The sequence below is a fragment of the Bombina bombina genome, chromosome 1, assembly GCF_027579735.1.
Source record: "Bombina bombina isolate aBomBom1 chromosome 1, aBomBom1.pri, whole genome shotgun sequence".
NCBI lineage: Eukaryota > Metazoa > Chordata > Amphibia > Anura > Bombinatoridae > Bombina > Bombina bombina.
Window position 1 is genome coordinate 338106814 of NC_069499.1, and position 14754 is coordinate 338121567.

At 39.5% G+C, this 14754-nt stretch overlaps 1 protein-coding gene across 2 annotated transcripts in view; it reads right to left on the reverse strand.

Moving 5' to 3' along the window:
- Positions 1 to 14754, reverse strand: part of AAMP (angio associated migratory cell protein) — a 141926-nt gene that overhangs the window by 14780 nt on the left and 112392 nt on the right. For both annotated transcript variants that reach the window (XM_053698124.1, XM_053698123.1), the window contains exon 9: positions 5462 to 5565. In XM_053698124.1, coding sequence (XP_053554099.1) covers positions 5462 to 5565 — 104 coding nt within the window. The remainder of the gene's footprint in view (positions 1 to 5461; positions 5566 to 14754) is intronic.

Below are 14754 nucleotides of genomic sequence, written 5' to 3' on the forward strand. Positions count from 1 at the left end.
ATCCGTGGACTTGATACACTTAACAAGAGAAATAATGTTATATAATTCTGCACATAGTGCAGAATTATATAACATTATATTAGCAGCAGCTTTATAAAAACCTAATATTCCCTGTGAATTTTTATAAAAAAAAGACTTTTTCAGACCCGCTCTCTGTGCTCTTCTGAGCGGGTCTGTTTTTATCATAGAGCGCATCTGGCCAGCTGTCTAGTCACAGCCCGGCTCTACCGCGCCATTATATTCAGTGCAGTTCGCTCCTGCTCTGCTCTGTCTGACAGCGGGAGCGAGCTGCACTAAGTATAATGGCGCGGTAGAGCCGGGCTGTGACTAGACAGCTGGCCAGATGCGCTCTGTGATAAAAACAGACCCGCTCAGAAGAGCACAGAGAGCGGGTCTGAAAAAGTATTTTTTTATAAAAATTCAGAGGGAATATTAGGTTTTATAAAGCTGCTGCTAATATGTTATATAATTCTGCACTATGTGCAGAATTATATAACATTATTTTTTAGGTTTACTGGCCCTTTAAGCTAAAATCTGCCAATATAAATAAATATAAATATATATATTAATGTAAAATTATGCAATTAATGACAGAAAATGTTATAATATTGCAAATACTACCCTGCTCCCACCCAGCTACTTTACCCGGCTGACAACATTTTCTGTGGAGAACAGACACTTAAAGGTACAGTAAAGTCATAATTAAACATTCATGATTTAGATAGAACATACAATATTAAACAACTTTGCAATTTACTTCTATTATTTAATTTGCTTCCTTCTCTTGTTATCCTTGGCTGAAATGTTTATCTAGGAAAGCTCAAGAGTAGCAAAGAACCTGGGTTCTATATGCTGATTGGTGGCTGCATATATAAAGTGATTGTCATTGGCTCACCCATGTGTTCAGTTAGAAACCAGTAGTGCATTGCTGCTCTTTCAACAAATGATACCAAGAGAATGAAGCAAATTTGATAATAGAAGTAAACTGGAAAGTTGTTTAAAATTGTATGTTCTACCTAAATCATGAAAGAAATGTTTTTGTAATTCTATCCCTTTAATATAAAATGCACTATACTTAAATCACAGTGGATATAAGGAACACAATTTTACACCCAGAAGATCAGTAATACAGACCAAGAGCACAAAATTTGTGCAAACAAACATTTCCCTCTAGTTTCAGTTTTGAAACAAACAAAAACTCAGCAATAAAAAATACAGCAAATGCATTATTGTTTGTTTCTACTGACACCAGCAGGTACATTATTGTTTGTTTCTACTGACACCAGCAGGTACATTATTGTTTGTTTCTACTGACACCAGCAGGTACATTATTGTTTGTTTCTACTGACACCAGCAGGTACATTATTGTTTGTTTCTACTGACACCAGCAGGTACATTATTGTTTGTTTCTACTGACACCAGCAGGTACATTATTGTTTGTTTCTACTGACACCAGCAGGTACATTATTGTTTGTTTCTACTGACACCAGCAGGTACATTATTGTTTGTTTCTACTGACACCAGCAGGTACATTATTGTTTGTTTCTACTGACACCAGCAGGTACATTATTGTTTGTTTCTACTGACACCAGCAGGTACATTATTGTTTGTTTCTACTGACACCAGCAGGTACATTATTGTTTGTTTCTACTGACACCAGCAGGTACATTATTGTTTGTTTCTACTGACACCAGCAGGTACATTATTGTTTGTTTCTACTGACACCAGCAGGTACATTATTGTTTGTTTCTACTGACACCAGCAGGTACATTATTGTTTGTTTCTACTGACACCAGCAGGTACATTATTGTTTGTTTCTACTGACACCAGCAGGTACATTATTGTTTGTTTCTACTGACACCAGCAGGTACATTATTGTTTGTTTCTACTGACACCAGCAGGTACATTATTGTTTGTTTCTACTGACACCAGCAGGTACATTATTGTTTGTTTCTACTGACACCAGCAGGTACATTATTGTTTGTTTCTACTGACACCAGCAGGTACATTATTGTTTGTTTCTACTGACACCAGCAGGTACATTATTGTTTGTTTCTACTGACACCAGCAGGTACATTATTGTTTGTTTCTACTGACACCAGCAGGTACATTATTATTTGTTTCTACTGACACCAGCAGGTACATTATTATTTGTTTCTACTGACACCAGCAGGTACATTATTATTTGTTTCTACTGACACCAGCAAATACATTATTATTTGTTTCTACTGACACCAGCAGGTACATTATTATTTGTTTCTACTGACACCAGCAGGTACATTATTATTTGTTTCTACTGACACCAGCAGGTACATTATTATTTGTTTCTACTGACACCAGCAAATACATTATTATTTGTTTCTACTGACACCAGCAGGTACATTATTATTTGTTTCTACTGACACCAGCAGGTACATTATTGTTTGTTTCTACTGACACCAGCAGGTACATTATTGTTTATTTCTACTGACACCAGCAGGTACATTATTATTTGTTTCTACTGACACCAGCAGGTACATTATTATTTGTTTCTACTGACACCAGCAGGTACATTATTGTTTATTTCTACTGACACCAGCAGGTACATTATTATTTGTTTCTACTGACACCAGCAGGTACATTATTATTTGTTTCTACTGACACCAGCAGGTACATTATTATTTGTTTCTACTGACACCAGCAGGTACATTACTGTTTGTTTCTACTGACACCAGCAGGTACATTATTATTTGTTTCTACTGACACCAGCAGGTACATTATTGTTTATTTCTACTGACACCAGCAGGTACATTATTGTTTATTTCTACTGACACCAGCAGGTACATTATTATTTGTTTCTACTGACACCAGCAGGTACATTATTATTTGTTTCTACTGACACCAGCAGGTACATTATTGTTTGTTTCTACTGACACCAGCAGGTACATTATTATTTGTTTCTACTGACACCAGCAGGTACATTATTATTTGTTTCTACTGACACCAGCAGGTACATTATTATTTGTTTCTACTGACACCAGCAGGTACATTATTATTTGTTTCTACTGACACCAGCAAATACATTATTATTTGTTTCTACTGACACCAGCAGGTACATTATTATTTGTTTCTACTGACACCAGCAAATACATTATTATTTGTTTCTACTGACACCAGCAGGTACATTATTATTTGTTTCTACTGACACCAGCAGGTACATTATTGTTTGTTTCTACTGACACCAGCAGGTACATTATTGTTTGTTTCTACTGACACCAGCAGGTACATTATTATTTGTTTCTACTGACACCAGCAGGTACATTATTATTTGTTTCTACTGACACCAGCAGGTACATTATTATTTGTTTCTACTGACACCAGCAGGTACATTATTGTTTATTTCTACTGACACCAGCAGGTACATTATTGTTTATTTCTACTGACACCAGCAGGTACATTATTATTTGTTTCTACTGACACCAGCAGGTACATTATTATTTGTTTCTACTGACACCAGCAGGTACATTATTGTTTGTTTCTACTGACACCAGCAGGTACATTATTATTTGTTTCTACTGACACCAGCAGGTACATTATTGTTTGTTTCTACTGACACCAGCAGGTACATTATTATTTGTTTCTACTGACACCAGCAGGTACATTATTGTTTGTTTCTACTGACACCAGCAGGTACATTATTGTTTGTTTCTACTGACACCAGCAGGTACATTATTGTTTGTTTCTACTGACACCAGCAGGTACATTATTATTTGTTTCTACTGACACCAGCAGGTACATTATTGTTTGTTTCTACTGACACCAGCAGGTACATTATTATTTGTTTCTACTGACACCAGCAGGTACATTATTATTTGTTTCTACTGACACCAGCAGGTACATTATTATTTGTTTCTACTGACACCAGCAGGTACATTATTGTTTGTTTCTACTGACACCAGCAGGTACATTATTGTTTGTTTCTACTGACACCAGCAGGTACATTATTATTTGTTTCTACTGACACCAGCAGGTACATTATTGTTTGTTTCTACTGACACCAGCAGGTACATTATTGTTTGTTTCTACTGACACCAGCAGGTACATTATTATTTGTTTCTACTGACACCAGCAGGTACATTATTGTATGTTTCTACTGACACCAGCAGGTACATTATTATTTGTTTCTACTGACACCAGCAGGTACATTATTGTTTGTTTCTACTGACACCAGCAGGTACATTATTATTTGTTTCTACTGACACCAGCAGGTACATTATTATTTGTTTCTACTGACACCAGCAGGTACATTATTGTTTATTTCTACTGACACCAGCAGGTACATTATTATTTGTTTCTACTGACACCAGCAGGTACATTATTATTTGTTTCTACTGACACCAGCAGGTACATTATTATTTGTTTCTACTGACACCAGCAGGTACATTATTGTATGTTTCTACTGACACCAGCAGGTACATTATGGTTTATTTCTACTGACACCAGCAGGTACATTATTGTATGTTTCTACTGACACCAGCAGGTACATTATTATTTTTTTCTACTGACACCAGCAGGTACATTATTGTTTGTTTCTACTGACACCAGCAAATACATTATTGTTTGTTTCTACTGACACCAGCAAATACATTATTGTTTGTTTCTACTGACACCAGCAGGTACATTATTGTTTGTTTCTACTGACACCAGCAGGTACATTATTATTTGTTTCTGCTGACACCAGCAGGTACATTATTATTTGTTTTTACCGACACCAGCAGGTACATTATTATTTGTTTTTACCGACACCAGCAGGTACATTATTATTTGTTTCTACTGACACCAGCAGGTACATTATTATTTGTTTCTACTGACACCAGCAAATACATTATTATTTGTTTCTACTGACACCAGCAGGTACATTATTGTTTGTTTCTACTGACACCAGCAGGTACATTATTGTTTGTTTCTACTGACACCAGCAGGTACATTATTGTTTGTTTCTACTGACACCAGCAGGTACATTATTGTTTGTTTCTACTGACACCAGCAGGTACATTATTGTTTGTTTCTACTGACACCAGCAGGTACATTATTATTTGTTTCTACTGACACCAGCAGGTACATTATTGTTTGTTTCTACTGACACCAGCAGGTACATTATTGTTTGTTTCTACTGACACCAGCAGGTACATTTTGGTTTCCTAACTGATTGGCAGGTAAAAAGCTCACACAGAAATCATGTGTCTCTAAGGCATGTTTTAAAATCCATTGAAAAATATCATCTAAGTGAACAAAATCAAATTAAACCAGCAAAATTGCTGTACCACAAACTGCCAGACAAACATAACAGAATTAAGTTTCAGAACCAGCCATATCATTGCATGCATTTTTTTCATTAATACTCTTAGAAAGATTAAATGCTCCATTAAATATTGAATGCGACTTTCAACTGATTAAAAAAAAAAAAAAAAGATTTACTTACACACTACAGAAGCCCAAAGACTCCACTGAGTTTGATTCAGTTTCGCCATCCTCTCGCAGGGAGGCTTTTGACACATTGCTCTCTGTCCGGAATACGCCAACAACCTGCAAAAATAGGGAGACTAAAGTACATCTACAATATTTAAGGGTATTTAATTTAAAGGTCAGTAAAAAAAACAAAAAACAAAAAACATATATAGTTTCATTTTGCAGTGCAGTTCTCTAATTGCAGATATTTACTAGCCATATACAAAAAAAAAATGGCATTTCTACCCCTTTAAGAAAATTTTCTACAAACTCCCACTCAGAATATTCAAAATCCATTTCAAAATATACTCTACAAAAGCATTCCATCTGATCATCTAGGGAAAATTTCTGCAAACACGTATTACTCATGCACCTAATCATATTTCTTTCTTTAGACATGGTGAGTCCACAGAATCAGCAATTACTGTTAGGAATATCACTCCTGGCCAGCAGGAGGAGGCAAAGAAAGAGCACCACAGCAAAGCTGTTAAGTATCAGTTCCCTTCCCACAACTGCCAGTCATTCTCTTTGCCTTCAGTGCAAGGAGGAGGTGAAGGTCTGATTAAGATTCTTCTATTAAGATGTTTTTTATTTTGGAAGCCTGAGTAGACTTGCTCTGATCTTTCCTGACAAGCTGGGTTTAGCTGTACTTGACATTAGTCTCTTCAATATGGCTGTGGTAGCTTTCAAGCAGTTAGGAACTTGTGAGGTGGGCCTTACTGTGTTTTCCTAACATTATGCTGCCCTGGTATAGAAAGCCTGAGTAGGTTTACTCTGTTCTTTCTTTCTTATACAGGCCTCTGTGAGGAGCGGCATCCTCTCACGCTGGGTAGGCTGTCCCCCTGCCGGATGGCTAGATGCAGGTAAGTGCTTGGTCTTCTAAATTTTGGGGATTTGCACTTCAGAGAATTAGACTGCAATATTCTGGGACATGTATATATCCTTGGAAAGGATATTCTAGGCAGGACACAGGCACTGGTGACCAGGAGACTAGGGGTTAATAATTTATAGAGTATTCCCCGATTATGGAATTATTTTGTGCACAAAGGAATTAAACAAATAAACTGTAGAATACAAGTAAAGTCCATTCAAACTCCCCTCGTAAATATCAAATGATATCAATAAGCATATATATGAACTTATTACGGGAGCATTATGAATAAAACAATCCCTCATGGAATGTAACGAAGAAAGGATATAAGAGTACCTTGATAGTCCAGCAAATTATCACTCTTAAAATAGTATGCTGCTGTGGTAGTTCCACCTTACCGAAACCACATCACTGTCTGTGTCCGTGTACTTACAACGGTGGTCCGCCATGCAGGTAGGATCCTGGAAGGGCTCACAGGTACTTGTTCCTCAACTCGGCTAACGGCTACAAACACGCTGACGCAAGTGGTTGCAGATGCAAGGGCTCTCCTACACGCCCACAAACAAATTCGAACAAACTTCTAAGGTTAGCAGTTACGTCCACCATCACGGATAGATGCAAGAGGGTATTTGAAAAAATACACAACGTAAAAACACTCAAGCACAGCACACAGGCACTATCAGCTGACACGTTTCATGCCCGCAGGAATTTCATCAGAGCTAATTTACAAGTTGATACACATATTATAAGCACTAAGGATTTCCTCTAGCAGCCAATCAAAACACGACAGGTTAATACATAATTTTCATATGCACATTTATTAAACATACAGCTACTCAAACTTAATCTAGCTTAAAAATGTGTTACAATGTTAGCAAAGCTAAACTCGACACTCATACCTGTTACTTCATTTTCACTATGATTATATTGTATAAATATAGTGCATCCAAACTACAATAGTTGCTTTCAAATGGAATGTTTTCAGAATTGTGATGTTCACAACAAAAAAGTTATAGCAACGATTTAAAAGAACAAGAAAATAGTCAACAGTATTATTCTCAATGTTAAATAAAACAGAGAGACAAACCTGTTCTTAAAGAGATATTACAATAATAGAACATTGTCAATCAAAATGCAAAACACGAAAAACCTTAAAAGGGACACTGAACCCAAATTTTTTCTTTCGTGATTCAGATATGGCATGCAATTTTAAGCAACTTTCTAATTTACTCCTATTATCAAATTTTCTTCATTCTCCTGGTATCTTTATTTGAAAAGCAGGAATGTAAGTTTAGATGCCGGCCCATTTTTGGTGAACAACCTGGGTTGTTCTTGCCGATTGGTGGATTAATTTAACCGACCAATAAACAAGTGCTATCCAGGGTACTGAACCAAAAAATAGCTTAGATGCCTTCTTTTTCAAATAAAGATAGCAGGAGAACAGAGAAAAATTGATAATAGGAGTAAATTAGAAAGTTGCTCAAAATTGCATGCTCTATCTTAATCACAAAAGAAAAATTTGGGTTCAGTGTCCCTTTAATATGAGAACATCTCCTATTTATGTGTTGTATATTAAATATATAGTTGAGATGTTCATTGGGTACACAAATTTCTCCACTAGTAGCACATAATTCAAATGCACAAGAGTGCCATATAAAAGATAAATGCAACATATGTATTCACTTATGCTACTAGTGCACAAAGTGTTAGTTCACTAACCCAAATGAACATCAATGACGACTCATATAAATAAAGATACATTTGTAATCATGATAAAAGTAATGTATATAATGATATAATTGGTGGTATCTTAACATAACAAATTATTGCCTTACAGTATCAATGAATACATTTCACATCACTGATCTTATTAATGCCAGATGGATACCCTGTTTTTAAAGTATATATCCAGAACACTTCCTTTTTACTCAGTGCAGCAAACTTGTCCCCACCTCTGGGACCCAAGTTGATTCTATCAATACCTTGAAAGAAAAAGGCGTTCTCTGTTGGGATACCATGTGTTGCACAGTGTTTAGCCAAGGGGGTTTTAGGAACCTCTGCATCTAGGGACAAGGGTTCCCTAATTCTATCCTTCAACATTCTGGAGGTTAAACCCACATACTGAAAATTACAGATGTTACATGTGATAAGATAAACTACAAAGGTTGAGCTACAATCTATATGAACATACATTTTATAACTCTCCCCTGTTTGTGTAGAGGTTAATGTATCACCTAATTTCACATATTTGCAACTTTTACAAGGTTTCCTCCCATACTTGAAAAAACCTGGTCTAGTAGATAACCAATTCTTGGATTCAGATCTAATATTCTTTCTACTAAAGTTTTTTCTAACAATATCCCCAATTGTTTTAGACCTTCTTGAAACAAAATTACATCTACTTTTTGTTGTGAATCTCACAATTAATTCTGCAAACGTTCCATTTAAAAGTAACTATTGTAGTTTGGATGCACTATATTTATACAATGTAATCATATCGATTATGAAGTAACAGGTATGAGTCTCAAGTTTAGCTTTGCCAACATTGCAACAAATTTTTAAGCTAGATTAAGTTTGAGTAGCTGTATGTTTAATGAATGTGCATATGGAAATGACGTATTAACCGGTCATGTGTTTTGATCGGCTACTAGAGGAAATCCTTAGAGCTTATAATATGATGTGTATCAACTTGTAAATTAGCTCTGATATAATGCCTGAGTGCATGAAACGCGTCAGATGGTAGTGCCTGTGTGCTGTGCTCGAGTGTTTTTACCTTGTGTATTTTTTCAATAAAATGGAAATTTTAATTACAATCTTCCCTCTTGCATCTATCCGTGATGGTGGACGTAACTGCTAACCTTGGAAGTTTGTTGGAATTATTTTGGCTCATTAGGGGTTAATGGCAACTTATGATTTCTGGGTGAATCTAATGCAGTGTGGACTTGTTAGCTTCATGTTTTTCCTAAGTAACCTGTTACTATGTGAAAAGGATATACTTAATCCTGTTACGGGAGTCAGAGACTTGATGCTATCTCTAAGGGATTAAAATCTTTGTGGAGAGCGCGCTCTTAAATGCAATGAGCGGAGCAATTTTGGGTTTCATGAGTAGGGTCTACCTTTGAAAATTTATTTTATTTTTGACTTGCGCTCTTCAGAGCTCTGTGTTCTGAATGTGGGTGACTCTTCGAATGACAGAATGAGGTGCAAGGTTATTATGCTGCACGCTTCATTTCTGTCCCCACTTGTGTGCAGATCCTTGAGTGTAAGTCCCGCCTCCTTCCTTTTCGCTGTGGCGGGAAGCTCCATTTTCGGCTCTCTTTCTGAGCCGATCGTTGGCCATGCCCCCTTTGTCTCCGTTAGAACGGAGCGAGGTGTTGACAGTGCGGTTTCTCTGGGGGGAAATGCAAGAGGCTCAAATCGATTCTAGGTTCATTCTATCGGACAGGAATAAGAGTCAAAGTAAATAATCCCTGTTGCTAAGACCCTAGACTCATAGCCCACGGTTGCTAAAAGTCACATATGAAAGAATGTAGCAGGCACTACCACAGGTGCAACAAAAGTCCTTGGTTTATTATAAAAAGAACAGAAAATGTAAAAATACAAAAGATGACAAAAAAGGCAAAAACAGAATTTATGTTTACCTGATAAATTACTTTCTCCAACGGTGTGTCCGGTCCACGGCGTCATCCTTACTTGTGGGATATTCTCTTCCCCAACAGGAAATGGCAAAGAGCCCAGCAAAGCTGGTCACATGATCCCTCCTAGGCTCCGCCTACCCCAGTCATTCGACCGACGTTAAGGAGGAATATTTGCATAGGAGAAACCATATGATACCGTGGTGACTGTAGTTAAAGAAAATAAATTATCAGACCTGATTAAAAAACCAGGGCGGGCCGTGGACCGGACACACCGTTGGAGAAAGTAATTTATCAGGTAAACATAAATTCTGTTTTCTCCAACATAGGTGTGTCCGGTCCACGGCGTCATCCTTACTTGTGGGAACCAATACCAAAGCTTTAGGACACGGATGAAGGGAGGGAGCAAATCAGGTCACCTAAATGGAAGGCACCACGGCTTGCAAAACCTTTCTCCCAAAAATAGCCTCAGAAGAAGCAAAAGTATCAAACTTGTAAAATTTGGTAAAAGTGTGCAGTGAAGACCAAGTCGCTGCCCTACATATCTGATCAACAGAAGCCTCGTTCTTGAAGGCCCATGTGGAAGCCACAGCCCTAGTGGAATGAGCTGTGATTCTTTCGGGAGGCTGCCGTCCGGCAGTCTCGTAAGCCAATCTGATGATGCTTTTAATCCAAAAAGAGAGAGAGGTAGAAGTTGCTTTTTGACCTCTCCTTTTACCAGAATAAACAACAAACAAGGAAGATGTTTGTCTAAAATCCTTTGTAGCATCTAAATAGAATTTTAGAGCGCGAACAACATCCAAATTGTGCAACAAACGTTCCTTCTTCGAAACTGGTTTCGGACACAGAGAAGGCACGACTATCTCCTGGTTAATGTTTTTGTTAGAAACAACTTTTGGAAGAAAACCAGGTTTAGTACGTAAAACCACCTTATCTGCATGGAACACCAGATAAGGAGGAGAACACTGCAGAGCAGATAATTCTGAAACTCTTCTAGCAGAAGAAATTGCAACCAAAAACAAAACTTTCCAAGATAATAACTTAATATCAACGGAATGTAAGGGTTCAAACGGAACCCCCTGAAGAACTGAAAGAACTAAGTTGAGACTCCAAGGAGGAGTCAAAGGTTTGTAAACAGGCTTGATTCTAACCAGAGCCTGAACAAAGGCTTGAACATCTGGCACAGCTGCCAGCTTTTTGTGAAGTAACACAGACAAGGCAGAAATCTGTCCCTTCAAGGAACTTGCCGATAATCCTTTTTCCAATCCTTCTTGAAGGAAGGATAGAATCTTAGGAATCTTAACCTTGTCCCAAGGGAATCCTTTAGATTCACACCAACAGATATATTTTTTCCAAATTTTGTGGTAAATTTTTCTAGTTACAGGCTTTCTGGCCTGAACAAGAGTATCAATAACAGAATCTGAGAACCCTCGCTTTGATAAGATCAAGCGTTCAATCTCCAAGCAGTCAGCTGGAGTGAGACCAGATTCGGATGTTCGAACGGACCTTGAACAAGAAGGTCTCGTCTCAAAGGTAGCTTCCATGGTGGAGCCGATGACATATTCACCAGATCTGCATACCAAGTCCTGCGTGGCCACGCAGGAGCTATCAAGATCACCGACGCCCTCTCCTGATTGATCCTGGCTACCAGCCTGGGGATGAGAGGAAACGGCGGGAATACATAAGCTAGTTTGAAGGTCCAAGGTGCTACTAGTGCATCTACTAGAGTCGCCTTGGGATCCCTGGATCTGGACCCGTAGCAAGGAACCTTGAAGTTCTGACGAGAGGCCATCAGATCCATGTCTGGAATGCCCCACAGTTGAGTGATTTGGGCAAAGATTTCCGGATGGAGTTCCCACTCCCCCGGATGTAATGTCTGACGACTCAGAAAATCCGCTTCCCAATTTTCCACTCCTGGGATGTGGATTGCAGACAGGTGGCAGGAGCGAGTCTCCGCCCATTGAATGATTTTGGTCACTTCTTCCATCGCCAGAGAACTCCTTGTTCCCCCCTGATGGTTGATGTATGCAACAGTCGTCATGTTGTCTGATTGAAACCGTATGAACTTGGCCCTCGCTAGCTGAGGCCAAGCCTTGAGAGCATTGAATATCGCTCTCAGTTCCAGAATATTTATCGGTAGAAGAGATTCTTCCCGAGACCAAAGACCCTGAGCTTTCAGGGATCCCCAGACCGCGCCCCAGCCCATCAGACTGGCGTCGGTCGTGACAATGACCCACTCTGGTCTGCGGAAGGTCATCCCTTGTGACAGGTTGTCCAGGGACAGCCACCAATGGAGTGAGTCTCTGGTCCTCTGATTTACTTGTATCTTCGGAGACAAGTCTGTATAGTCCCCATTCCACTGACTGAGCATACACAGTTGTAATGGTCTTAGATGAATGCGCGCAAAAGGAACTATGTCCATTGCCGCTACCATCAAACCTATCACTTCCATGCACTGCGCTATGGAAGGAAGAGGAACGGAATGAAGTATCCGACAAGAGTTTAGAAGTTTTGTTTTTCTGGCCTCTGTCAGAAAAATCCTCATTTCTAAGGAGTCTATTATTGTTCCCAAGAAGGGAACTCTTGTCGACGGAGATAGAGAACTCTTTTCCACGTTCTATGTCCGTGTGAGCCTTTGCTTGAGGAAGGGACGACGCTTGTATCAGAATTTCGTCCAAGTAAGGTACTACTGCAATGCCCCTTGGTCTTAGCACCGCTAGAAGGGACCCTAGTACCTTTGTGAAAATCCTTGGAGCAGTGGCTAATCCGAAAGGAAGCGCCACGAACTGGTAATGCTTGTCCAGGAATGCGAACCTTAGGAACCGATGATGTTCCTTGTGGATAGGAATATGTAGATACGCATCCTTTAAATCCACCGTGGTCATGAATTGACCTTCCTGGATGGAAGGAAGAATTGTTCGAATGGTTTCCATTTTGAACGATGGAACCTTGAGAAACTTGTTTAAGATCTTGAGATCTAAGATTGGTCTGAACGTTCCCTCTTTTTTGGGAACTATGAACAGATTGGAGTAGAACCCCATCCCTTGTTCTCCTAATGGAACAGGATGAATCACTCCCATTTTTAACAGGTCTTCTACACAATGTAAGAATGCCTGTCTTTTTATGTGGTCTGAAGACAACTGAGACCTGTGGAACCTCCCCCTTGGGGGAAGCCCCTTGAATTCCAGAAGATAACCTTGGGAGACTATTTCTAGTGCCCAAGGATCCAGAACATCTCTTGCCCAAGCCTGAGCGAAGAGAGAGAGACTGCCCCCCACCAGATCCGGTCCCGGATCGGGGGCCAACATTTCATGCTGTCTTGGTAGCAGTGGCAGGTTTCTTGGCCTGCTTTCCCTTGTTCCAGCCTTGCATTGGTCTCCAAGCTGGCTTGGCTTGAGAAGTATTACCCTCTTGCTTAGAGGACGTAGCACTTTGGGCCGGTCCGTTTCTACGAAAGGGACGAAAATTAGGTTTATTTTTGGCCTTGAAAGACCGATCCTGAGGAAGGGCGTGGCCCTTACCCCCAGTGATATCAGAGATAATCTCTTTCAAGTCAGGGCCAAACAGCGTTTTCCCCTTGAAAGGAATGTTAAGTAGTTTGTTCTTGGAAGACGCATCAGCTGACCAAGATTTCAACCAAAGCGCTCTGCGCGCCACAATAGCAAACCCAGAATTCTTAGCCGCTAACCTAGCCAATTGCAAAGTGGCGTCTAGGGTGAAAGAATTAGCCAATTTGAGAGCACGGATTCTGTCCATAATCTCCTCATAAGGAGGAGAATCACTATCGACCGCCTTTACTAGCTCATCGAACCAGAAACACGCGGCTGTAGTGACAGGGACAATGCATGAAATTGGTTGTAGAAGGTAACCCTGCTGAACAAACATCTTTTTAAGTAAACCTTCTAATTTTTTATCCATAGGATCTTTGAAAGCACAACTATCTTCTACGGGTATAGTGGTGCGTTTGTTTAAAGTGGAAACCGCTCCCTCGACCTTGGGGACTGTCTGCCATAAGTCCTTTCTGGGGTCGACCATAGGAAACAATTTTTTAAATATGGGGGGAGGGACGAAAGGTATACCGGGCCTTTCCCATTCTTTATTTACAATGTCCGCCACCCGCTTGGGTATAGGAAAAGCTTCTGGGAGCCCCGGGACCTCTAGGAACTTGTCCATTTTACATAGTTTCTCTGGGATGATCAAATTCTCACAATCATCCAGAGTGGATAATACCTCCTTAAGCAGAGCGCGGAGATGTTCCAACTTAAATTTAAATGTAATCACATCGGGTTCAGCTTGTTGAGAAATTTTCCCTGAATCTGAAATTTCTCCCTCAGACAAAACCTCCCTGGCCCCATCAGACTGGTGTAGGGGCATTTCAGAACCATTATCATCAGAATCGTCATGCTCTTCAGTATCTAAAACAGAGCAGTTGCGCTTACGCTGATAAGTGGGCATTTTGGCTAAAATGTTTTTGATAGAATTATCCATTACAGCCGTTAATTGTTGCATAGTAAGGAGTATTGGCGCGCTAGATGTACTAGGGGCCTCCTGAGTGGGCAAGACTCGTGTAGACGAAGGAGGGAATGATGCAGTACCATGCTTACTCCCCTCACTTGAGGAATCATCTTGGGCATCATTTTCATTGTCACATAAATCACATTTATTTAAATGAGAAGGAACCCTGGCTTCCCCACATTCAGAACACAGTCTATCTGGTAGTTCAGACATGTTAAACAGGCATAAACTTGATAACAAAGTACA